The following is a 27,686-nucleotide window of genomic DNA, read 5'->3' as shown; positions in this document are numbered from 1 at the left end:
TAGGTTTTATACTTTCATCTATTTTTATATTACTAATTTATGTCCTTTAATTCCAGCTTGAAACATTAACACTTCTTGTAAAAGCACTCATGATCAACTCTTTAGTTTCTTCTTGTCTGGAAAATTCTTTATTTCTCCTTCAGTTCTCAAAGAAAACTTTGCCAGGTAGAGTATTCTTGGTTAGCTGTTTTTTTTTCCTATCAGTACTTTGAATACATTATCCCACTCCCTTCTTGCTTATAAAGCTTCTGCTGATGGTCTTGCATTAGTTCCCTTGTAAATAACAAGTTATTTTCCTCTTGCTGCTTTAAGATGCTCTCCTGGTCTTTTAATTTGTGAATAACTTAACTGCAATGTGTCTTGGTGTGTATCTCCTGAGATGCAGCTTATCTGTATTCTTTGGTCTTCCTAGAATTGGACTTTTATGACTTTCCCCAGATTAGGGAACTTTTTAGCCATTATTTCTTTGAAGAAGCTTTCTGCTCCTTTGTCTATCTCTTCTTCTTTTTGGGAGCCCTATAATATGTCCGTTGGTCCATGATGGTGTATTCTAAGTCCTTAAAGCTATCTTCCCTTTCATTTTTTTTTTCTTTTTTGCTTCTCTGATTGGATAGATTCCACTGCCTTATCTTCATTTGGCTGATCTTTCTTTCCACCTATTCTAGTCTGCTGCTGAACACCTCTACTGAATTTTGTAGTTAGTTATTATATTCTTCAGCTCCATGATTTCTGTTAGAAAAAAAAAAACAACTACCTCTTTGTTGAAATGCTTATTTTGTTAATAATGCCTTGCTCTCCTGACCTTGACAAGCATCTTTATGACTGTTATTTTGAGCTCTATTGTGTAAATCACTTATCTCCACTTCATTAAGATTTGTTTCTAGAGATTTATTTTGTTCTTTTGTTTGTAATGTATTTCCTCTTTTTTTTTTTTTTCATTTTTCTTATTCCCTCTGTGGGTTCTGCACAGTAGATAATACAGACAGCTCTGCCAGTCTTGATCACTGGTGTCGTATAGAAGATGAGCCTCATCAAATCAGCACAGGCTAAACTGTTGGTTGTCCTTTAAATCTATGTGATTACTCAAACAGACTTTTTTTTTTTTTAGTGGTTCCTAGTAGTTGAGGGACCTGACAGTGTCCCCAAAGGATCACCGTCAGCACCTAGATGCAGGCTGACTGTAAGACTGACTCTCAGGAAGCAGTCTGTGAAATACATAGTCAAACCTGCTTCAGAGAAAGACTTGCCAGTTCCCTCCACATGGAGCCCTGGCGGATACCCGGGTGAGCACCCTCACGCATTGCTGGTAAGAACCACCTCACTGTTAGCTATAGGCCTGTGGGATTTGTGAATGCAAGCTCCGCCGGCGATCAGATGCAGTCAACCCTGAGCGGCAACAGTAAAGGGTAGGGCACCAGGCATGTGTTCACTCTTCTTCTAGAGAGGGGCTGATGACCTGGTTTTACAGTGGGAGTGAGCCAGAGGGAGAAGGTGACAGAAATGCCCACTAGCTACCCTGCGCTCCACGGGGAATCACAGCCATTTTCTTAATGTACTCAGCCAGGCTTTTGCATATGGACTCTCCACAGCAGACTGGAAAGTAGGTAGTCAATTTCCTTTCAGGGAAAGACTAGAGATGGGCATTTTTGCCTGCTCTCTCTGTGCTAACAAGGCCTGTGGGGATAGTTAACAGTGAATGTGAGCCCATTAAGAATGGTTTCTGTAGTCTTGTGGGTCTTGTGGGTGTATAACCAACTGGCTTTCAGAGGTAGGTGTTTTGGGGGTCTGTCTTTTGAGTGATAGGGTGCTGAATGTATGGTCCACATCCTCTGCTGCTCATGGAGAAGCTGGGAGTTGGGGATGCCCTCTTGATGGTATGGCACTGTGCTGGGTATAGTTTTTATGGAAGGAGTGTGTTTAAGCCTTTCCTACCCATTTCAACGTGGTTTATTTTCTTAGTTGCCTGATGTGTACGAGTCACTGAACTACTTTCTCGATTTCTCTCAGAGGGACTACTTTGTGTGTGTATCTGGGGGAGGAGGGAATTTCGGGGATTTCCTATCTTACCATCTAGGTTCCTCCAACTGAATGGTCCTGCCAGACTGAAGTAGCAGTTTCTCATTAATTGTAGACTGTAACTGGGAGTTATAAATGGAATTTTTCTTTTAACCTCACTCTCAGAATGTCAGCTACTAGTGTATAAAAATGCAAAAGTTTTTTATACTGACCTTAGATCCTGAAACCCTGCTAAATCTACTTATTAGTTCTCCTGTTAGATTTTTAAAATTTGATTCCTTAAGAATATAATTATTTATTAGATTCCTTATTTTTATTAGATTTTCTAGTATTGTCTATTCACAAAATACTTTTTTTTCAATCCGAATGCCTTTTATTTCTTTTTCTTGCTAGAAGCTTCAGTACAATGTTCAACATAAAGGATGAGGGGAATCCTTGTCTGCTCCTGATCTTAGGAGGAAATCATTCAGTCTTTCAACATTAACTACATTAACATAATCTTTCTTTTGATAATGGATTTACTTCCTATTCGGGAACCCTATGCAATAGTTCCCAAGAAAAAGCTATTGATTGGCCCAATGAAACAAAATTCATTCTGGTTTTGGAAATCACAGTTATTTAGAGATAAATGAGTAAGTCGAGAAAGCATAATTAACACAATATATTATAACACAGGTATGCACAAGTTACTGATGGTAACTTATGGTAATCTTTTACTATTAGAATTTGACAGTCTTTCGTTGAATTTTAGTATCTCAATTCCACAATGTGATCCATCCACTAAAAATTCCAGTCTCAGAGGGTGATGGCCCACTCACTATAGGAGGGGAATAGATAAATCTGAATCTTTTTTGCAGCTTTTGGTTCTTTTCCTGTCTTAAGCAAAAGATCCTCACCAAAGAAATATGTGGTAGGAAAAGAGAAAAAGGAGAAGAAAACATTCTTAACTTCTCTAAAATAAACCAATCTGAGATCAAGCCCTTGGGACTGATGGCCTTCTAATGAAGCAAGGAGAATGGTGTTCTGCATAGCTCACGTGCCCTCTACACCACATAGTTTACAAGAAAAACTTGGTGAGCTTTGGCTCACCAATCCAGAAGGAGTTGTCTTAGGTCTTTCAGGATTTTATACTAATGTATGTATTTTGCTTAATAACCACCTATATACATGAAAAGCTGACATAATTTAAAAAATATGGATTACTTGCAATCAAAAGACTTCCTTAATAGCCATTTCAATCCTGCTTTTCTTAAAATCAGAGGACATGGGTCATCAGTTCCATCATCTTTGTGATATCCTAAGAATTGGCAATCTTGATCCATACAGTGATACATTTATCATTTATAGAGGAAAGACCATTGTTTAATTTGCCAGGTGGTATCGTAGTAAAGCAAGTGTCATAGTTACTTTAAAGGTCCCTTTGGCAGATGTCAGGGGAGTCCGCATCAACATACACTGAATTGCACATTAGAAATACAATGACCACCGTACCAAATTATCGTACATTATCCTAGGGGTTATAAAAAGCTTAGTAAGTACTGTGATTTATTCATTTACTGAAATGTTATTTTAAGGCACAGTTAAAATAATCTGGAACGCTTGAGCAATTCTTCTGAATAACAGAAAATAGAGAGCTCTTACCAAGTTTGCAATGATGTAATGGTAGCCCTTTACATGCTTCCCAACACTCACAATCTGTGAAAATGGAAGAAAACAAGAGAAAACCAATTTAACTTCACTGAAGAATACATTAAAAAAAATAGAATCTTAGCTACTTTAGCCTAATTCCATGTGGAAACATGATGAAAAAAATGTTACACTCTTCCTTGTAATTAGAAGAAATTCCTAAGCCAAAAATTAAGTGATTAAAGTAAAAAAAAATTCTAATTTCAATCATGCTGTATAAATGATCCTTCAATCAATAAACCTTGTTCAAAAAATTACACTGTAATTCCCTCAAAGAGGAGAAGATGGTTATGAAACAAACTGATAGTTCATATATATATTCTAAAAAAGAATAAACACTAACGTAAGAAACTTAAAATTATTTTGGTCCAAAGAAGATAGACATCCTTAATTTGTTGGTAATTTATAGAAACGTATGATACACTGTTAAGTGTCTTCCACTGTTAAGAATGATTTTCTATGAGTAGATTGGACTTTTGTCCTGAGCAGCAAGCAAGGTTTCTGTAAGGCAAAGTACCCGTGTTTAGATGCTTCTGAAACTAGAGTGCTTAGTTAATTCCCACCTGCCTATGAATAGAGCGGTATTTTATTATAATCAAAAGAATAAAGACAAAACATTATCAAGAGACTTTTTCTCTGTTAGATTCATTAATTTTTTAAAAAGATTTTATTTATTTATTTGACACACAGAGATCACAAGTAGGCAGAGAGGCAGGCAGAGAGAGAGGGGGGAAGCAGGCTCCCTGCTGAGCAGAGAGCCCTATGCGGGGCTCGATCCCAGGACTCTGGGATCATGACCTGAGCTGAAGGCAGAGGCTTTAACCCACTGAGCCACCCAGGTGCCCCGATTCATTAATTTTTTTCTAAGAATGTTTCTAGGAATGTTTCAGGAATTAGAAATTCAGAAATTTCTATCACAGAAATAAAATTGCATCAGAAGTTAAAACTCTTATTTTCTATAAAATTGACAATTTCTTCAATGAGAGAAAATCTAATGACAGATACCGGTGAGCAGTGTGGTAACTTCATTGGTTCCTCAAAGGGGACAACATGATATATGAGTTTTGTATACTTCAATCACCAAAGAAAAAAATTAAATTGTTTTCAGCATTTTAATATCCTCTAAAAATAATTCTTTGTAAATAGGTGACTTGCGTATAAAATAAAGGAAAACCCTTTTAAAATCCAGAAAATGCAAAATGTGTTCCAAACCAGAGCTTTGCACACAAGGCCCCTGGTGAAATGAGTGTCTGCTCATCTCATCATTGCTTTCTGGTCACAGCTAAGACCTTCCCTTATCCGGATGGCTCTGCGGTTTCACTACAATGGAGTTTGGATTTTTACCTTAGTATTTTTTATATTGTTTGGGATTTGTTGTGTTTCCTGAGTATGAAGATTTCTTCAATTCTGGGAAATTCTCCACCCACATCCCTGAAAACATCCCTTCAAAGGTATCTGTGTTTGCCTCTAACAGGTACTGCAATGTTGCTGTCACTGATTCCCACCTCACAGTGTGGTACAAATTAAATTCAATTAACAATCTGCCTACAGAAGGTTGTGATGACCACTTCCCATCGGATGTATCTGCCCCGCCACACAGAGCCCGGCCCCGGCAGAACACACCCAGCTGACTCCACGTCCAGGTAGCAGGTGGTTTTCTAGTCCCCTTCATGACTGCAGTGTCACACCCTTCAAGAGTGTGGCTTTCGATCGGATCTGAGGTTGAACTTACTGCCTTGGCTGCACCCGAAGTTCCTGTTCTCGGGTGACCATTAGCCCCCGGGTCAGGCTGTCCAATCTGGCAGCTTATATGGGCACAGTCCCTCCCAGAGTCCTTCTTGGCTCCTGAAATGTTCTTTATTCTCCAGGAAGCTTTCCTTTGCATGTGCAATGTTTTACACAGCATGTCTCCAGCTTTCCTCTTGCCTGATTCATCCAGTCCACAGTTAATCTAAAACTGAACAGCCCTCGACAGTCTCACCATACAGACGAGGACAAACCATGTGTAGATGGGATTGCAAAGAAAGTCCAGGAAAGAAACTGTGTAACTAGTCATCATACTGGGTAACCCAAACCTGACTGATTTAGACCAGGCTGAGGAGGCCAGAGTCCTGGAATTCTCTGGGAATCTGAGGTGGAGCTTGTGCAAAAGATAATTATTAAGGAACACTTGATGGCTGGTACTCAGGACTCCCTCTATGGAACCTCAGCAGGGACTGCCGCCCTCCGACAGTTCATTGTTTCTCTCTCGAGCTTTCACTGAAACCTTCTCCAGTGTGAGGGGTCAGCCTCCTCACTCTCCCCAAGCCCCCACACTCAGCCCGCCTCTTCTCTCTCAAGGCTGTCAGTGTGTGATTTCTCCATGGCTGCACTCCATCCCCTCTCCCTTCTTCTAAAAACACTGTGAAGAGCTAACTCTTGTAAATGTTACAAAGATGTGGGGCCAGTAGAAATTCTGCCCTCGGTGCCTCTACAAGGAAACAACCATCCGTTCTTGACTGCCTATAAGTTCAACCTTATGTAAGAAGTTTTCAAGACTTAAAAAACAAGTGAAAGTGACAAAAGTCCTGGCAGAAAGGCCTTGCTGAGCTTGGTGTGCACTGGCACGATGGGCACCGGGGGCCTCGGGGAGCAGTGAGCAGACGATTTAGTCACCTGGCTGGGGAGGCCAGAGAGAAGAACATCGTTTTTCCGAGCCAGATCCTTGCTCGGGAAAAACAAAGGTGCTGCAGAAACTGCTGTGAGGCCCTCACAGCTTCTGACCACGGCGGGCCAGGGGTTAAGGCCAGGTCTTGGGCCCTCTGCCAAGCATATAACACGAGATGGAAGTTTCTTGTGAACAACATCAACAAAAATACAGTGGATACTCCAATACTCTATAGGAAAGTGTCCAAAGTGCTGTTTGGTTAAGCTAAATAATTTATTTACTTTTTTATGGTTGTGTGAAACAGTGTCACGGTATGGTTTGACTCGGCCATCATCATCTCAACCCAAGTGCAGACTGTCTCATGTGTAAAAACAAAAACAAAACAGAAAACAACCCCACCCCAAACAAACAAACAACCCAACCAAACAAGAAACTCAAAAACAACAAATCTGAGTGACTTGACTTTGGAAGCAGGCAAAACCTTGTGTCTCTGTATTTCTGATGTTATTCTTTATAAAGAGGGAAAGTAAACAGTGAGGTGAAAGATACAAGGATACCTGACAGCGTGGGTATGTCTGCAGCACCCCTGACTGTCAGAGACAGGGCTGGCTGCCCCCAAGGCCTTTCTTTGATCGGTTCAGCACATGTAGCTGTAACGGTCAGCCCAGAGTCCCATGACCTTAGGGTCTCTTCTGGTCCCCAAAGCCCACTTCGCTCATGGTGGGGAGGGGCAGGAGGCCAGGTCAGAAGTGCCAGGAAATGGATGCCCCCCACCCCAGTAGCCCTCCCACAGTGATGTACAAGTGGGTTTGGGTCAGTTGTTAAGGGGGAAGCATGCCTACGTTGAGGCCTTGGTTGCAATAATTAATTATGGCCTTTTATAAGACAGAAAAGTGTTCAAGTAGAGACTCTGCATCTCTATTCTTTTCATCTTAAAAAAAAAACCCCAGAGGATGCAAATGAACAAAGAATGATGATTAAGTGTCCATTCAGAGTTCTAAAGAACGGATTAGGAAGGATATGCAAGTTCCACAGATCATATACTTTCCAAGGAGCCCATTTTTCCAAGAATAAAACGTTTAAGAAATTGATTCCTTTGATTATTTTTTTCTTGTTTGTTTTTTAGGAAACAACAGTTGCTTAGAAATATCTATGGTGTTGGTCAAATGATTCAATTCTAAAATCAGGCCTTGGTGCACTAATAAGGTAAATGCCAGATGCAGCCACCGCACTGTTTTGTTAACAAATTACGGCCTAATCTCTATGACTGTGACTTCTAAATCTTTACTCTTCTATTAAAATTAAGGAAGAATGAATCCAAGAGACTTTCCCACCTTGGCCTCACCTTTAAATAAACTGAGTTGAATAAATGTGTCTTATGTATAAATTTAGGGTAAGCAGATTGAAGGCTTATAGACAGAAGTAAGCTGGTGCTGCTGCTCTAAGGGTGTTTAATTAATCTCTTAAGGCGATAAGCCTCACACAGAATTGACTGAAATGCAGAGTAAAGCAAAGGGAATGCCATGGATTTTAAGAAGTGGTATCATTCAGCTGGGAGAACAAGGTAATTTGAAAGACAGAACAGATGTTAAATATTGATTGAGTGGATGAATACAGAAGTTAGCATATAAATGCCACAAACACAATATATTAAGATCATTTTGAGGCTTGTAAATGATGAGAGTTCGGCCTTTAACCCACAATCCAATTTTATGCGAATCCTTTACATACCGATGGTTTATAAAGCATCTGGGGGTCTTCCCAGAGGAGGGCGGCTGTGTATTACCTTGAACTACTATTATGAAACCATGATCATGACATTGAACTGTCCTCAAGCTAGAGGCCTGCAACAGCACACCCAAATATGAATGATTTTGGTTTTCCTTTTACTTTGAATTTATAAGTCAGCTGGAAATTCCTCTCCTGCCTGTTACCACATTCCAGAGAATTCTGGGACAGGAGCACAGCAGGCCAGCGTTTGGTGGTGTTGCGGACACAAAGCCCAGTAAATGCTGGAGATGTTCTGTCACTCTCCCCAGTCCTTTGTATCTACAGAAATCCCAACCCCCAGATGTCCCTCGAATGTTGATTTTTCAGGATGCTTCAAAATATTTTATTATAGATAAAAACTCAAGCTTTAGCTTCTTTAGTTTGTTGAGTTTGTTTACCTCAGTTTTACCAAAAGAAAAATATAAGGCAAAGGGCTTTTGCAAACAGACTGCTGAATTACAGCCTCCTAAGAAAACAGCAGGACTTTTCCTTCTGGGGGTGTGATTCACAGAGAGAGGAAAATAAAGAACCTCAGAAGCAAAGGAATGAGGCTACTTGGTATGGGAAGAGATTCAGGGAGAAGATGGAAGGACAGTGCTCATCAGATGTTTTAACTGATAGAGAATCCGCACACACATACACTTGGAGACGGTAGAAATTATAAAACTTTCTAATTAGGACAAACTCATTTTTAGGGTAAAGGGAGTAGAAAAGCATTGCCCATGAAAGGATGGCTGCCTCTCAAAACAGTGGTGTGATCTTTCCGTGGAAGTGCCCAACGGGACTGCTGAATTCCAGTAGAAGATGTACTAGAATATGTACTAGAAGTAGAAAGGATAGAGGCCTTCTCAGCCATCCAGTCCTTTGTCTGCACCACCAGCGACTGTCAGAGACACTACTGGCCACCCACTAAGGCTCTTCTCTGACCGGTTCAGCACATGCTGCTGTAATGCCTGACACCTGGGGTTCTGTGACTTTAGGGTCTGCTCTGATCCCAGAGCCCACTTTGCTCATGGTGGAGAGGAGCAGGAGGCTAGGTAGGAAGTGCCAGGGAGTGGGTGCCTTCCTCCCACAGTGATTGACAGGAGCCGGTGCACAAATATTCCAATGCCCTTGCCAGAGAGAGGATTGTGACATGTGTGTTCTATTTACACTAATTTCAAATGACATTTACAATAATCTTCCAGTAATTTACATTAATTTCAAATGAGATTAAGCCTCCGTTACCCATGTGGTAATTTTCGGGATAAATGCACCTTTAATTGACTGAATTTCTCCACTGCCCTTCTAGTGTGTTCTTTACCTCCCAAACTGACTGATTGATTACACATAAATCTTTGTCTTGAGGTCTGCTTCTGCAGAAACCAAACTAAGACAGTCTACAAATAAAAAAAGAAATGAAGAATGTGGCAGGAAAATTAATAAGGGTACAAAATACTTTTGTTGGCTAACTGTGCCAAGCTTTTCATGCCTATAATGCAACACACATACATCATATTCTGAGTCCCTAACCACTGTCTACAGTCAAAGACTCAAGTTGCATAAAACACCATGCTTTTATTTGGATATCTAAATTTGGTGGGAAAGGTTAAACCTCTTATATAGGGAAATAGGAATGAATCGGTATCTTTATTTAATACCTTCTTTTTATTCCCAACATATGATCTTCCCTTTCATACTGTCTTTATATATCTTAAGAACAACCATTCTTAGTACCGGTCTCTTTCTTGGACTATATTCCAAATGTTAAAAACAACAACAACAACAACAACAACCGCAAAGCACCTTCAATTTCATCCCTTCAGAACAAAGATGGCAGATCACTTTGTATACACCTCTCTACACGGAAGGCCCTGTAAGTGAGGTGATTTGAATGCGGTTGTAAAACAATGACTGAAAACTAAGTGCTGAAATGCAGGTATTTATTTCTTGCTTCGGGACTCATCTCATCATGGTAACTGCCAACGGCTACAGAAAAGCACAGTGGAGGAGCATATCCTTCTCTCTCTGCCTATTATGGTGGTTCCAGAATTCTACATCCACAGAGCTTGAATAATATGATTCTCATCATGCTAATGATGACCATCTCTTAGCAAAGATCCATTCTGATTTAATAGCATTTTAATTTAGTGATTGAAAATATTTGCAAAGAGGCACAGAGGTTCGATGGAATTTGTAATTATGAATGTGAAATGCACATAATAGCTTGAAAGAACCATTGAGCGCCCTGCTTTTCTTTAACTAAAGAGATATTTTCTAAGAAGCAATATAAAAAATAATTCTAATGAGATATAGGTGGAGGGGGTAATCCTTTGCTTTTTCATAAACACATTAAATAGGTAGAGACATTAAGTAATAAAGCTGGGACTCCAGCCCAGATGTGTTCTGACTGTAATTTTTATATATATATATATATATATATATATATATATATATATATATATATTTTAATTATACACTGTTGCCTTCCCTATGCCATAGCAATCAGAAAAATGGTTTGATTTTGGCCAATTTTTATACATTTTTCATAAGCAGAAAATGAATAACAGATATTTATGACAGTGACTTTATCATACTAGTTCATGAATGCCAAACATGTTGATGAGAAAAACCAGCTTTTTCATAATGAAGTAAAGTTCCTTTTCTTCAACTAATCTCCTGTTTGAACATATTGCTTATTTGAATAACATCATATATGCAAGGTTTCCCCAGTCCCATTCTGCAGCAGACTGGGACACGGCCACGCAGATGGAGAACGAGCAGGTAAAATTTAACATATCCAAGTTTAGGTGTGCAAGTTTCTTATATATCCACAAGAAAGCCAATTAGCAGGAAAACTTAAATAGCTTGGATTTAGTTTTGTATAGTTTGTACTTTACCAGATGTGTATCTAAAATGATAGTTGAGGTATAAAGCCTACCTTTACTGTAAATCCAACTCAATCCAATAGATAATTCTACTCACAGGACAAGCTCAAAATGACCAATTAAATGTTCACCTATGTACAGTACAGTTTTAAGTACACTCTATGGTGTTCTTTTTGAGAACAGGAATCCCGTAAGTGGTTAACTTTCTATTATTCAGAATATTTCATGTCCCTAATTGGACAGGTCATCAATGGATAAACATCTATTCATGGGTTACAAAGAAAACTTGAGGGCCTGGTGGGGTTGGTGGTGATGGGAATAGAAGTTATCTTCAAAGGTCATGTATTGCCACACGTTTCCAAGGGACAGATAATTATGAGGGGGTGTCTGAATTATATGTCAACTATGTTTGAACATGGCTTGCAGAAGCACTCTGTGAAGGCGTTGTTTATGGGATGGATGACCTCTAAGATCTATCCAACCGGAGAATCTTGTAGTGTAGGGAACTGTATGAAACACTTTCTGGGGGCTCCTGTTAACATGTTCCTACCACTATCCCCTTGATTTTATATTTATTTTTCTTATCATATTTATTTGAAATATTATCATCAGAGCATTTCCTTCTCCCTCATTTTTCTTAATTCAAAACTTCCTTTATTTTCTTGGAATCATTTTCTTTTCCTGTATTTTCTAGGCAAATAAAACGCAAAGAAGTGACTGCAGAGAGAGAGAGAGAGAGAGAAATAGAGAGAGAGAGAGATTCTGTAGACACTCTTACAGGGAACACCAGGTTAAATAAGGTTTGAGGTTGCTTTGCTATAGGAATTTTTAGAGACTTTAATATGCTAATGCACACGGAAATTCCAGGAGCCAGATAGAGCATGCCACTCTAGAGAACAGTTTTAAAAGGTTGTTTAAGGACATCTTTCCTATAGCTTTACTCTGTACTCACTACTTTCCTTAACTTTCACAACCATTTTTTTGAGGCATACTGAAGGTATGTTCTGTCCATAATAATTGTGGCAGCGCCTTGCTATTTAATAACGTCAACTAGTAACTTTTTGGTCATGAGTTCTACTCAACAGATAAAATTGTGATTAAATATAGAAGACAGAAGGCCCCAGAGTCACTCTCCTTACTTTTATTTCAGGAGAATGTTTTCTTGGCCATTAAGCTCACTTGTTTTGTTTTATTTTATTTCCAACAGCTCAGTGCTACAGGACCATGTTCCTATGAAGTGGATTCAGAGTGAGGACAAAGCAGAGCCCCTATCTTCATACACAAGTAAAATCTTTTCTGTGTCAATTTTTTATCTTTTTTCAATCGACTAACTAAGAAATTACTTGAAAAAAACAAGCAAATGAAAGGTTATGAAAAGAAACAAAGCAGGAATAATATGCATGTTCCTAAAAAAGGAGATTCTCCTACTTGGTGCTGGCATGTTGTATATGCCTAGCAAGCTCACTGTGCAGGTATTTTAGTCCTACAAAGACTGTTATCCATAACTAATAACACCACTAAATTCACCAAAGGAGATTTCCCCCTCTCTCTTTTTTTTTAACCTTAGGTCAGTTAAACTTCTCAAAATAGTAACAAAAGTAATAGGGACTATGAATCTCTAAATTAAGTGCCTATCGTGATGCTTGGCGAAGTAGGTATTAATAAACACCTTTAAGAATCTCTCATGATCCCTATTTGGCATTATGTATTTACTTGTTTATTTTGTGTCTCCCTCATTAAAATAGGGGCTCCATGGAGCAGGGACTTCAGGGATCTTGGAGACTGCCTGGCCTTTGATAAGCCTTTAATAAATATCTGTTATGCAGATTTCAAATAAATGAAAAGAAATACTGGTATACACGAGACACGAAAAATGAAGACTAAGAACCACTGCTCACTTGGCACACTACTAGTCAGTAATCTGTCCCCCTTTCAGCCCATTCTCTAAGATGTCACAAGAATTATTGTTCTTAAAATATGAATTGATCAGATCATGTCTAAAACTATCCAAAGGCATCAAAATGTTAATGAGGAATATAAAACTACTGAGGAGACCCCATGGGGCCCTCTGTAATCTGTCTTCAATTTGCCCTGAGCATCTTTTCATTTCCCCTGTAGCTAATGTTCCAAACATATGCATTTGCTTTCCCCAAACATGTGGCTCCAACCCAGGGCTCTGCTCTCCCACTGCCATCTGCCCTGAATGCCCGGTCCCGGCGTTTCTTCCTGGGGAATTCTGACTCATCTTTCAGCAATGTGCTTTATTACACCTGTCTGCATGGTGCTACATTATTTGCTTGTGTTCCTCTCTTTTCCTTTACATCTGAAATTCCTTCAAGGGATGGTCAACAATTGATTAAACTTTATACACAGTGCTCGGGAATTGGTAGGTACTGAATAAATGAGCAAATGGGTGAATGCTATGTACATGCATAAGAAAGGAAAATGATAGGGTGGGGTGGGCAGACACAAGAAGATGAGTTTCTTTGTGTTACTGGCAAGATATTTATACTATTATGTCATTATAGTATATTAAAACATTTGACCTTCAAATTTACATTATGATAACAATCAGCCAAAACAGCCACACAATTAACTAAAAGAACAAAATTCAAACGTATTTTTCCAGTATAGATTTTGTGGTTGTAAAGGAAAATACATAGGGTAAGTACAGAGACAGCATAAACCTGGACTTGGAAGAACATAAGAATCATGGGGTATACATGTGACTCTAGGGGGGAAAACAAACAAACAATAGATATATACAGAACATTCCACCCTAAAACAACAGAATACTCATTCTTCTCAAGTGCACACGGAACCTTCTTGATCTTTCTTCCATTTACCAGTGATCATGTGGAACTTATTCTCCCTCTTTTGTTTTTCTTTTCTTTTTTTTTTTTTTTTTGGTAAAAAGTACACCATTTAAATTTCCTTCCATAATCTCATCTTAATCTTGGCACTAGTTGTATAGGAGTTCAGAGAAAATCTAGATGATCACTGGGGAAGTTGTGTACAATCATGGGAAGGGTTCAGTATGGATTGTGTTATTACCTTTCTAACCAGCACACTGATTAAGAAGATGTATCCCTGGGGCGCCTGGGTGGCTCAGTGGGTTAAGCCGCTGCCTTTGGCTCAGGTCGTGATCTCAGTGTCCTGGGATTGAGTCCCGCATCGGGCTCTCTGCTCGGTAGGGAGCCTGCTTCCTCCTCTCTCTCTCTGCCTGCCTCTCTGCCTACTTGTAATCTCTCTCTGTCAAATAAATAAATAAATAATCTTAAAAAAAAAGAAGATGTATCCCTTCATTCATTAGCAGGGAAGGCACTCTACCACTTTAACTGTTGACTCTAAATACTCCAGAGTTTATAAAGCGTGGTTGTATTTATGTTTACAAGACTCAGAAGAGTGCCCTCAAAGGTATTGCTGGCTGTGTTGCTTCCTTTTTGTTAATCTCACTGCCTTTTAAATATTTAAAGAGTAGATGAAATAAATTATGAAGTTATCCTCTATTTTCTCCTTAATAAGAGGTATTACTTGCCTTTCTCTAAACTACAGTAGGTAAATCTATGCAGCTGCTTTCTATTTAAGGCTAGAAAAACTAACTTATTTCTCTAAAATTGTCAAGCAGATTGTCCTTTAAAAAAAAAAAAAACCTGAGTTTTTGAACGTTTATGTCAACAGCAATAATGGAAATTATTCTAAGCAGTATTCTTGGAGCATCAACCAGAACAAATTGAGTTGAACACAATCAATGCCTAGAATCCACAATTCTTCCAAGAAAAAAGTACTAGTATTCTCACAACCATATTTTCCTTGCTCTTCAAAAATCTTACATCCTTTGCTTTCTTTACTTTTTCCTTTTTTAATTTTTTTAAACTTTTAAGAAAATGAGGAATTCCTGCAACCATGGTTACTGTTGCTAAGAGTCAGTCAATTAGAGATTGACTTTCTAACTCCCACCAAATTCCATTTGCACTAGTCTGACTGAGATCTGTAAAGATGTTTCTGTTTTCTATGAAAACAACAAACCCAGTGCATTGTGATGGGATTTGTGCATTCAAATCAGTTCAGCTAAAAAGTAAGATCAAAGAAGTAAACCTTCCTGGTTTTAAACATAACCTCCTGTCTTTTAAGTTTCCCCTTACTTCGTAGCAGCTCCTGACTGAGCAGAGCTCAAGATGACAAAGCAAGCTTTATAAGGAGGCATTTCAGCAAGCTTTGCCAAGTGCCCCTGTGCGGGAAATTGCTGATACGATTTCTCTGCTGTAGTAATTTCTTTGAGTGCCTGGTTTGTTCCCACTGCATCTCACTCATTGTTACATTAATATATGGAAATGAAACTTTCATGCTTTTTCAGCCAATACAACAAACACCAGAAAACCCCGATTTCCCACCATTGTTGGCGGGGGAGGTCTTCTGGACAAGAAAGCTTCTCAGGGAATGGAGGGCTTAACTTCCAGAACCTTAAAGGGCTTCTGACTGTTCGTCCTTGAAACACAGAAATGAGATCCCACCTGCCAGTGTCTTCAAATGAAGCTCATTGAGATTGACTTTCATTTATTCAACAATTATTTTTGATACCCTTTCATATCACTGGGGATAAACTGTAACTCTAAGTACAGACCCTGCTCTGAGGGAGATAAGAGTTCCACAACAAAGACAGGTAGCTAAACACAACAGGAGGAATCCATATGCTGGCTACCTCGAGTCTTTACAGTATTATTTTTGATTATTGCTCAGCTCCCATTTCTGCCTTTCCCCCCAGCCAATTATATCACATGGAAGGAGTGTCCTCCTTCTGGGCTTTTCCAGAACTCTTTGCCTTTGAGGTTGTTTCTGTCTGGACTACCCTTACCCCTCCACACCGTTCCCGGGAAAATGCAATGCGTTTTCAACGTAAGCGTCTGTTTTCCCTGTGAGGCCTGCCTGGATTATACTGAGTCACCACATTCCCTGAGTTCCTGACACCTGCTGTAATGTTTCTGATTCCAAAGCCATCAAGAACTGCGTGGCCGGCCACTCCGCACTCACGCTTCTGAGCTCCCAACTTGGGTGTATGCGCGCCCAGTGCAGGGCCAGCCAGCTCTGCTCATCTTCGCACAGCGCCCTTGTGCCTGGAATGATATCCGGCACACAGGTGTTGAATGGGGGCATCAGAAATTAAGTGCGGACCGTCCTGTCTCCGCTGCTGCTGTAGCGCCTGCGGCTTCATCCTTCCAGACACCATTCAAATAATCAGAGCCATTTTCCCCTGCGATGAGGCCTTTTCTGTAATGACTATTCCTCATGACCAAAGCTAGCTTTCCTTGTCTCTGTGCTTCTTTTTGTCTCCTCTGTCTCTTGTACTTTTGTTTTTAAGGATTTTCTTTTGGGGGCGGGGTCTTAGTGTGAGGGGGAAAAAAAATGACCCTATGGTTATCAGAAAGTAAATAGAATGTTCCTTTCCTTCTAGATAATGACTCAACCGCTTACGGCATATGGGGGCAGGCTCTTTTTAATGCTTTATTCAAAGTCCGAGATGTTTTTGGAAGTGGAGGTGGCTAGAACTCTAGATTTAGTGTAGTCATTTGTGTTAGAGATGTCTGAAAATGTATAAATGCAGATTCTAGAAAAACAGACATTATCTGAGGCCATACATTTGGCAAGCTGCCAAAAATCCGTCTGCACCTGACGTCTCACTTGGATAGAACTAGCCAGGGAGGCAGCCTTAGACTTAAATTAGGTTAACTGGGACCTTGTGCACTTTTCACCAGTTAGGTGCAAGTGACCACATTTCCTTGTGTGAGAAATTTCCCTCTTTCCAACTGATTGTGCCCCGAGGCAGGATTATTGGTTTCCTCTGGTGAGGCAATAAACCTCTGAGAGGTCACTGTGGTTTTTAGGCTTTTCTTATTAATTTGCAACAGATGGGAAGGTCACTGATTTTGCCAATTATCTGAGTCCCATTGAGTCTAATGGAAACCCCAATTTCCCTTTTATAAAGTGGAAGGGGGAATATTGCTGAAAGAGACATCAATTACGTTTGAGATGTGCAATAAACAGGCAGTTCGAGATGCCTATGAGCCACTTTCTCAGCTCTTTGGTTAACAGCTATTTCATCCTGCGAGGTTAAGTCCCTGTCATCTTCTTCCGACACGGACTTGGTAAGGCTTCTTACATATACCCATGGCGTGTTCCAGGGACAGTAGAGTTCCAGGTCTCCACTGAATGCCCCTGATACCACAATGTATTCAGTAAGAACCGTACCCGTAACAAAATCCCCAAGATTTTATTGGGGATTTTGTTGGGGATCACGAAATCCTTGATCACTTTCTATGCACCATGTTTCTCAAGGAAAGAAAGCGTTTTAGCAGGATTTTAGCAAATGCTTTTGGTTTAAACCTTAGTTGGCCAGAGAAGAGCTCCTAACCAGAAGAGAAAATGCCTCTGTTTTGCTCATCACTTTATCTTCAGCAGGGCCTGGCGCCACACCTGAAAGGGGCAGTCAACAAATATTCATAGGATGAATGAATGTACAGAAAGGGCGACTTGACTGAGCTTTTAGTCTATGCTTCCTTTCAAGGTGAATCTCATGTGTAAAAATTATAACTGCTTCAGGATCAAATGCAACGATCAGGAAGTTTTTACTGGAAATAGCGTTACTGACTTTTAGAGCGATCAAGATTTTCTAAGATCATCTTGGTCTAATGCTCCTTATTCAGAGTAAAGAGAAGAAGAATCACAAACATTGAATTAGTCTATTTACTCCCCTCCCCCACAGGGGGACAGGTATTTATTTATTTATTATTCCATTTACTTTTTTGTAAAAATAAACAATGGAAGATTTCTTATCCATTTCTTCAAAAGTGAAAATATTCATCTCTTTTGGAAACATTATAATTTTGCGGATATAAGCCCACTGAGCAAAGAAAAGAGGTACCAGAGAGTACAAGTGACCCCACCATTTGTGTAATGCCTATATTCCAGAGGATGAGCTGGAAGTTATAAGAGAAGGGTTTCACAGACTATAGGAACACAGAAATACTTGTGTGACCCTTGCTTTTTTTTTTTTTCCCCATGGTGGAGTAAAATGTGTGAGCAACCACTACCCTTAAGTGCTATTTTGCTCAAATAATTTTTTTTTTAAAGATTTTATTTATTTTATTTGACAGAGAGCGAGATCACAAGTAGGCAGAGAGGCAGGCAGAGACAGAGGGGGAAGCAGGCTCCCCGCTGAGCAGAGAGCCCGATGCAGGGCTCAATCCCAGGACCCTGAGATCATGACCTGAGCCGAAGGCAGCGGCTTAATCCACTGAGCCACCCAGGCGCCCCTCAAATAATTTTTGAGGCTAGGAAAACAGTTAGGATAAAATCTGTTGTAGCCTTTTTGCCACTGGGTTAAACATATGAATCTGACTGGGAGTTCAATATTCAATGAGTAAGGTCTTAGACTTTATCAGGACTCTTTGCAAGTAACTGAGTTCAGGATTTAAAATCAATGGATAGATGCAAAAATAAAATATAAAAAGGCTCCCACTATAAAGCACTAATTTTGACATGAAAGCAATTCTTGATTCCAGCTGTGTTATTTTTAGCTATATTATGAAATAATTGATTGTTGTAAGAGGAAGAAAACTAGGTAAGATGAATACCACAAGTGTCCAGTGAGGAATATTAAAGTAAAAATTGACATTTTAAATAACTGATTACAAACTCAACAAATATTCAAAAAGTACTTTTAGGTGTTTTTGTTTTTGTTTTCCTGAATTATTTTCTGTAGGTAAGTGAACCAAACTGCCCAATGGGGTCAGAAGGCCAAAAATGCCAAGTTGTTTTATTGTGGCCTCATACAAACAATATGACAGTAGATCAAACTTTGTAGTTTTGTTATATTTCTACTACCTTCAAGCTCAGTAGGTAATATTTATATAAATTCTTCCATTTTTTCCTATGGTGTAATTTAGGATAGAAAAATCAATATATATTAAACTACATTATCAAATAGTTGTTTTGAAACTCATGTTCTGAGATGTTGGAATGGCTAACTGCTATTTTATTTTTTATTTATTTAATTTTTAATTTTTAAAAGATTTTACTTATTTGTCAGAGAGAGAGAATACACACAAGCAGGCAGAGAGGCAGGCAGAGAGAGAGAGAGGAGGAAGCAGGCTCCCTGCCAAGCAAGGAGCCCGATGCAGGACTTGATCCCAGGACTCCAGGATCATGACCTGAGCTGAAGGCAGCGGCTTAACCAACTGAGCCACCCAGGCATCCCACTAACTGCTATTTTAAACAGCAATCCAAGGAAGGAAGACTTCCAAACTCATTCTATGAGGCCAACATTACCCTGATTCCAAAACCGAAGACCCCACTACAGAGGAGAATTACAGGCCAATATTCCTGATGAACATGGATGCAAAAATTCTCAACAAGATACTAACAAATCAAATCCAACAGTACATTAAGATAATTATTCACCACAATCAAGTGGGCTTTATTCCTGGGCTGCAAGGGTGGTTCAATCTGCGAATCAATCAGTGTGATATACCACCTTAATAAAAGAAAGGATAGGAACCATGTGATCCTCTAAATAGATGCAGAAAAAGCATCTGACAAAGTACAGTAACCATTCTTGATAAAAACCATCAACAAAGTAGGGAAAGAGGAAAGTAACTCAACATCATATGTGGAAGATCCACAGCTAGTATCATCCTCAGTGGGAGAAAACGGAGAGCTTCTCCTGTATGGTCAGAACAACACATGATGTCCACCATACACCGCTGTTATTTAATGTAGTACTAAAAATCCTAGCCATAGCAATCAGAAAACTAAAAGAAATACAAGGCATCCAAATCAGCAAGGAAGAAGTCAAACTCGCTATTCACAGACGACATGATACTCTATATATAAAACTTGAAGGACTCCACCAAAAAAATCGCTAGAACACATTCACAAATTCAGTAAAGTTGCAGGATACAAAATCAACATATAGAAATCTGTTGCATTTCTATAAACCAATAACATAGCAGCAGAAAAAGACATCAAGGAATTAATCCCATTTACAACTGCACCAAAACCCTTAAGATACCTAGGAATAAACCTAACCAAATATGTAAAAGAGCTGTACTCTAAAAACTATGGAGCACTTACGAAAAAAATTGAGGAAGACACAAAGCAATAGAAAAACACTTCATGCTCATTGACTTGAAGAACATATATTGTGAATATGTCTATGCTACCCAAAGCAATCACAAATTCAATGCAGTCCCTATCAAAATTCCATCAACACTTTTTAAAGAGCTAGAAAAAACAATCCTAAAATATGTATGGAGCCATGGAAGACCCCAAACAGCCACAGCAATCTTAAAAAATAAAACCAAAGCTGGACTCATCATGATTTTGGAGTTCAAGCTATATTACAAAGCTGTAGTCATCAAGACAGTATGATACCAGCACAAAACAGACACATAGACCAAAGGAACAGAAGAGAGAAGCCAGAAATGGACCCACAACTATATGGTCAACTAATCTTCAATAAAGCAGGAAAGAATATCCAATGGAAAAAAGACAGTCTCTTTAACACGTCGTGTTAGGAAAATTGGACAGCCACATGCAGAAGAATGGGACTGAACCACCTTCCAATACTATACCCCAAAATAAATTCAAAATGGATGAAAGACCTAAATGTGAGACAGGAAACCATCAAATTCGTAGAGGAGAACACAGGTAGCAACCTCTTTGACATCAGCTGCAGCAACTTCTTAGTAGACACGTCTCCAAAGGCATGGGATACAAAAGCAAAAATGAACTATTGGGACTTCATCAAGATAAAAACTTCTGCACAGCAAAGGAACCAATCAACAAAACTAAAAGGCAACTTCAGAATGGGAGAAGATATGTGCAAATGGCATATCTGATAAAAGGTTAGTATAAAAAAATCTATAAAAAAACTTATCAAACTTAATACCCTCAAAACAAATAACCCAGTTAAGAAGTGGGCAGAAGACACGAGTAGATATTTTTCCAAAAAAGATATACAGATGGCTAACAGACACATAAAAAATGTTCAACATGACTCATCATCTGGGAAATACAAATTAAAAAAAAAAGTGAGATGCTACCTCACACCTGTAAGAGTGGCTAAATTCAACAACACAAGAAACAACAGGTGTTGGTGAGGATGTGGAGAAAGGGGAACCTCCTACACTGTTGGTGGGAATGCAAGCTGGTGCAGCCACTCTGGAAAACAGCATGGAAGTTCCTCAAAAAGTTGAAAACAGAGCTACGCTACAACCTAGCAACTGCACTACTGGGTATTTATCTGAAGGATACGAAGAGATTGACTGAAAAGAATATATGCACCCTGATGGTGATAGCAGCATTATATCTACAATAGCGAAACTATTTATTCAGCTTAAGTGTCCATCGATTGATGAATGGATAAAGATGTGGTGTAAACACACACACACATATACACATACACAGACACACAAACACACAAATATTACTCAGCCATAAAAAAGAATGAATCTTGCCATTTGCAACAGCATGGTTGGAGCTAGAGAGTACAATGCAAACTGAAATAAGGCAGTTAGGGAAAGGTAAATACTTTAAGAGTTCACTCGAACGGGAATTTAAGAAATAAAACAGAAGAACATAGGGGAAAGAAAACAAAAGGAGATGAAGGTGGAGCCTAAAACAAACTCTTAACTACAGAGAACAAACTGAGGGTTGCTGGAGGGAGGTAGGAAGGGGATGGGCTGGAGGGTGACAGGCATTAAGGAGGGCACCTGTGATGAGCACGGGGTATTCCATGTAAGTGATGCATCACTGAACTCTACTCCGGAAACTATATTGCACTCTATGCTAACTAACTAGAATTTAAATAAAAACTTGAAATACTAAAAAAAAAAACAAACCACCCACTGAAACTCAAAAAAATAAAAGTAAAGCACACATACGAAACACTAATTTACTCACCCTTTATAGAAAGAACTTTAGCTTTAATAAACATCTTGGCTGTGTTGTACTTATTACAGATTTCTAGTTACAATTTTGTTTTTATGGTAGTGTTTTGGGTCCCAGGCCAGACTTTTTCAAGCAAACGATCTAAAGATACGGACAAAATTCTGCATTTTTAGCAAGGCTGACACCTCATTTCAGGTGGTTCTCAAGCCTACTATTGTTTGAGATCCACTGCCTTAGAGTATTTGTAATTAAGTTTAAAAGATACTGTAAAATTCTTAGAACAACAAATTTTAATTAATTTGAAACCTCTGATACATTATCTAACTCTTCTGGGCAGTGATTAAAGAAAGAAAAGAGATGCTAAAAGAACAAACAGTAATACATTTATAAGAACTAAACAGTTTGTGGTACAACAATAATTTGGAAAACATGTGCAGAGGATGAAGTGGTTCTCCAAACACAGTTGTCCATTCACAGATTTTAAGAGAAAATTGTGGAAGCCATTTCCATTATGTTTTTGAAAAATGATACAAATTAAATATCCACAAAGTTGTTATTGGTAGCATGCCAACATTAAGTGTGCTCATCTTTCTAGAATCTACCAGCACATCCCCTTATCTTCATCATATTAACTTCATCATCTTCTGAAAGATGGCTACTTCTTTTCAAAAGCATTTTTTTGGTCAAGATTATTTAGTGTTTTACTTTTTTAAAAAAGGCACTTGATTCTCTGAAACTGTCTTCCACTGTTATCTCAACTTATTAAAGACAGTGCAGAAACACAGGGGTAACATGTAGAAACTCTTGACACAGTTTGGACCAGCTCTTGTGTTTGGATGAGTCAAGAGTAAAACCAAGGAGCATTTAAAATGATTTGGCCTAGTTACAAGGAATTAAAGTATCAGTAGCTAAAAAAAATCATGTTCAGGATCAAAAAACATCTTTTCTTAGGGAAGACTTTATAGAACAATTTATTTTATTTATGTATTTATTTATTTTTAAAAGATTTATTTATTTATTTATTTGACAGAGATCACAAGCAGGCAGAGAGGCAGGCAGAGAGAGAGGGGGAAGCAGGCTCCCGGCTTGAGCAGGGAGCCCGATGTGGGGCTGGATCCCAGGACCCTGAGACCATGATCCGAGCCGAAGGCAGAGACCCAACCCACGAAGCCACCCAGGTGCCCCTTTATAGAACAATTTAGAGTATACTATATTCTCATGATATAGTAGATACTGTACAACTGATTAGGTTTATACTTGAAAGGCATTTTAAAGGGACAAAGTCTCATGATTACTATGCAGTCACAGGAGAAAAGAAACCTTTTAGAATTAAGCAAGGAGAGACACGGAAAAGGCAGACACTCCATTTTCTAAGTTCTGGGGGATCTATTGTACAGCACGGTGACCACAGTTAACAATATTGTATTATGTATCTGGAAGTTGTCAGGAGAGTAGATCTTAAATATTCTCATTCCTCCTGTCATCAAAAACGGTAACCATGTGAAGAGAAAGAATTGTTCATTCGCCTGCTCTGCTGTGGTAAACACTTTTAAATCTATTAATTTATCAAATTCCCACACCGTCACATTAAACTTATACAACATTATATTTTAGTCATATCTCAAGGCTAAGAATATAAAAAATACTTTTGAGATGACAAAAAAAAAAAGCTATCATTTCCCCTGCCAAGATTTTATTTAAGGCAAGAGTTTATCCAAAGCACTGGGGCACTCCGATATTCTTCTTAGAAACTAGCTAAGCCTGTGAAATGAGTTAAGTGTGCTATAGGCCCTGCACTGCCTTCTCCAGACACAGCCTTTTAAGCACAGGTGCTAAGTGGAGGGTCTTTCTGAGCCTTCCTCGCCCTCTGACAGGAACTTGGCAATTCTGGGCATTCTCAGAACTAACTGCTCTGTGGGATTCATGAGGAGGTATTTACAAAGCTTCATTTGTTCATATCAACTCAAACTCTCAACACAGGCGGCAGTGAGAGGGAGGGAGAGCACAGTTTAAGCTGAGATGAGTGTCTTAAGAAAGTCAGAGTTGGAGCTGAAATGACAAGTCAGAAAGTTTTTCCTTGGATTCCATAAATACACACTGAAAATTTCTAAATACCTTGAATAGTTGCAACCTTAATGATTTTTTTTGGAGTCCCTTAGGAATAAACCTAAATGACATACAGGGTTATAATGACTGTCTTCCAATATAATAAAAACATAGTTCTTCAATCAAGATTTTTTTCTTCTTCCAAGAAAAATTAACAGAAACTGAATACTGTTATTTCCTCTTACAGTATAGACTGGCTTCACAAGATCCTGAAAAGAAAGTACGCCATGCTTTTTTACTTTTAACTTTTATAAATTCTGATATAGTTGAGGGAAACTGAAAGGCATTTTGTGTAGGGCTCTTCAATATGAAGTAGGAATCTCTAAAACATATTTCAGTTTTGATTTTTCTAGTTGAGTACTTAAGTTCTTGTTATAAATAAAGCTACAAATTGCTAAGTTTACTTCTACAAATCCAATCATATTATTATGCATACTGTACGCAGCAAAGTAACAAAACCTCTTGCTTACTATACTCTCAGATCGAAGGGCTTACAATAGATAAGGCAGGAGCAAACATTTCCAAAACCACTAGGTGGCATTCATTCACCACGATTTTGGCCAAATACGACTTAAAGCTTATAGAGATGTGGGGTGAGGAGGAAGGCAAATACTACCCTTTATTTGATGAGATTTTCCTATCATTTAACACAATAACAAAGCTCAATTTTACCTTTTCCTATCTGTTTCAAATCAAATCAACGAGTATTTGTTGAAAGATTCATTTGTGAAGAGAGTTGAAAACCATCTTCACTGTGATGGCATTGCACTTAAAACATCAGAAGAAGATGAGCTACACATCTAGAAGTATGCCATTTAACTTGGTTTTATTTCATTGCTTTACTATTTCATGTTCGTTCTCATGTAGCTCTTTTTCTTTTCTTTTTTTTTTTCATGTAGCTCTTTTTCTAAAGGTTACAAAAAGCACAGTTGTGAATACTAAAACTCTCTAAGATTCTAGATGGCATTAATCTTCAAAACTTATGTTTATGAACGTAGGAGGCCAAGAGCTCTTGGTGATTCACAAAAGGTCCTTACTATGTGGTAGGTCTTTAAAATGTGTGAGAAATAGTGCTCCTCACTGCACTGAGACCTAGGAACCAAAATGGCCTTTGGTGATAAAGGATTACGATTTAGTCTTGAAGATGAATCATGGAATGAAAATGCCTGAACTCTGTACTTCAGACTGAATGGTTTAGAGAAAATACTGATGGGAAAAAAGTAAATCAAAAGTCAACTTTTTGTAGAAGGTCTAGGGTAATAATAATATAAAATCCAGGACTTACCTGTTCTAATATGTTTTGAAGCCTCTCTATCTCACAGTCTATTACAAATTTCTTCTCTTGTCGTCTGTCAAGTTCTTCTAGAAGTTGCCTATAGCTGACATCATTAAAATTTTCCACACATATAGCGCTGACATGCCAACCATTTTGTCCTGCTTTTTCCATAATAGCTTGAAGTATTGAGTACCCTAGTGAGGAAAGAAATCCAGAAGGGTTACTAAAAACATACTTTCTCTCCTCCTCATTAATAACTTATGCAGGCACTGAGACTATGTCAACATTTTTATGCTGCAAATATACAATAAATGCTGAGAAATTTAAAGATCTGAGTGGTTGTTCTTTTATTTGGGGGCAACACCCCTTAAAAATATTTCTTGAATGAAGGAAGAACAGCATGCCTTGAATAAACTCTCACAATCCCTCTAGTAGAGAGAACATTACATTGCTTTAGACATATTTTTCATGAAATAAACCAAAAACCAAACTCAGTACTACCGTAGTCAATAAAAATTTCATAAATTATTTTTGTTAATTTTACTCACTGGACAGAATTAATTTTGAACATCTGTTTTGAACATCTGCTCCCCTTGAGCAAGGCGAAAATGACATTTTTGGGTTCAGTTATGGAAAAGAGGATATTAAAATCTAATGCAACAGTATTTATTGAGGATCCATTATTGTGAATGGAGGAGCCATTATTATTTTTCCCCAACCCCCACCTTTTTGGGGGAGAAGGCATTATTTAACTCGTTGTCTCTTTAGCAGGGGGACGATGCAGAAAGCGGGTGAACTGAATGGCTACTAGGCGAGGCACCAGGCATTCAAACTCATAATCTAGTAGAGGAGGAAAGACATTCAGATAAACAAATGCAAGTCAGTTTAAGATACTGCAATGAAAGCTGTACTCAATGTCCATTGTGGGCCCAAAGAAGGTTTGGTTAAATTTGCCTGCTGGGACATCAGCAAGAGGAGGAACAACTTGCACTGGGTCCTGAAGGTTGAGAAGACTCATCCAAGCTTGCTGAAAAAGGGAACGTTCGTTATCTGGAGACAGTCTTCCAGAGAATGGGGTGGTCTGTGCCCTATTGTTGGTCCTTATCTCCCTGTACCAACCAGCACAAAGGGGAAGGGAAGTCAAAGGTCTCGGGGTCTGGGTTAGGGAAGCTGAGGCAAACTTAGGAACACAGCTCCTGGAGTGTTTCTTCAGGCCAACACTGTCCTATAATCTTGCTTTTTCCAGCTCTCAGTTTTCAACTGGCATATAAGAAGAAGGGAAAAGTCTTTGAAACTATGAATAGACAATAAATAAGAACAGGTTAGAATCAGAGCCTGGTAACCAGTGAGTTTTTCCACTTGCTGCTTAGCATAAAAAAGAAAAAAATGTTGGTCCTCTTTAAGAAGGTCTAGCACTGATTTGAGCTCATCCTATGGCAGCGGACTGTGGTTTCTGCCTTCCTTGATCCCTGGAGTCAGAGTGTAGAACGGGGTGGATTAAAAGTGAAGACTTAAATGAATACACAGCACTTGTAAGATAAGAGGGCATTTACTCAGGTTTCTGATTGGTATGAGTCTCTCAGATTCAAGGATTCTGATTTTCAGGTAAATTTTCTACAAGTCAGAGCTTCAAACGTTACGGATGCTTGGTTAATGTCAACAGATGGAACCGATGATGAGATCATATTTGAAATATAAATTACCTGGTATCCTGCCAAATGAAATACTGTGGCAGTCAGGATTCATTTTTATCTAAATGAAAAAAATTCCCCCAAGAGGAAGACAGAGGGCATGTTAATTACTCTGTAATTATTCTGGTCTATCTAGTGCTCCATTTAGTCTTCCCTTTTGTAACGCATGCCTGTAACCATCCTTTCGGATCTTACTTAGATTCCCCTTGGCCCCCACCCCAAGCCCAGGACTCTTCCCCTTATTTGCTGTCTAATACCTAGGTAACAGGATGGTCTGAGTGCTCTTTTCATGTATGCTCAGGCCTCATTTATTCTGTTACAGGGACCTGCTCTCTGATAGGAAGCAAGGCAATGTTCCTTTTATTCATTTTTGACACCCATGAACATGTTCTTTTAAAAAATTCCAACTGACATCTTACTTTCCCTCTTTCTCCTTTTATTTAGTGTCATGCCAAAATAATTCAAAGACATGTCATTTGATTTTTTTTGCATGTTGCCAAAAAAAAAATGATAAATACCAACCACACACATCAAAGTAGTCGTCCTGTGCCCTAGGATCCATTCACAAGGCAGTGTTCTTTGTATACTGCCTTTTTACTTTATTTTTTTAATTTTTGGCATCATGTGGTTATCAGGCTTCACATCATTACTAGGCATCCAGGTTGTTATTTTCCTGCCTA

General features: G+C 38.8%; 1 protein-coding gene and 1 long non-coding RNA gene across 11 annotated transcripts in view; one reads left to right on the top strand and one right to left on the bottom strand.

The window, feature by feature from the left end:
• The window catches only part of GRIA4 (glutamate ionotropic receptor AMPA type subunit 4), a 379,592-nt gene that overhangs the window by 94,048 nt on the left and 257,858 nt on the right, over positions 1-27,686 (bottom strand). For all 9 annotated transcript variants that reach the window (XM_082682482.1, XM_082682480.1, XM_082682483.1 and 6 more), the window contains exons 5-6: positions 25,325-25,509; positions 3,658-3,711 (exon numbers count right to left, since the gene is read on the bottom strand). In XM_082682482.1, the coding sequence (XP_082538608.1) occupies positions 3,658-3,711; positions 25,325-25,509 (239 nt within the window). The remainder of the gene's footprint in view (positions 1-3,657; positions 3,712-25,324; positions 25,510-27,686) is intronic.
• On the top strand, positions 232-13,739 carry LOC309840426. 2 transcript variants are annotated; one of them, XR_014298589.1, is made up of 5 exons: positions 232-1,306; positions 5,177-5,345; positions 7,476-7,555; positions 12,194-12,270; positions 12,732-13,739. It is a non-coding gene; the product is annotated as an uncharacterized lncRNA (long non-coding RNA). The 2 variants fall into 2 exon arrangements; XR_014298590.1 differs by having other exon boundaries at positions 5,177-7,555.

This window comes from Mustela nivalis (genome assembly GCF_964662115.1).
Source record: "Mustela nivalis genome assembly, chromosome: 9".
Classification (NCBI taxonomy): Eukaryota; Metazoa; Chordata; class Mammalia; order Carnivora; family Mustelidae; genus Mustela; species Mustela nivalis.
The sequence above is the reverse complement of the archived record's forward strand: the minus strand, read 5'-3'. Positions and strand labels throughout refer to the sequence as shown.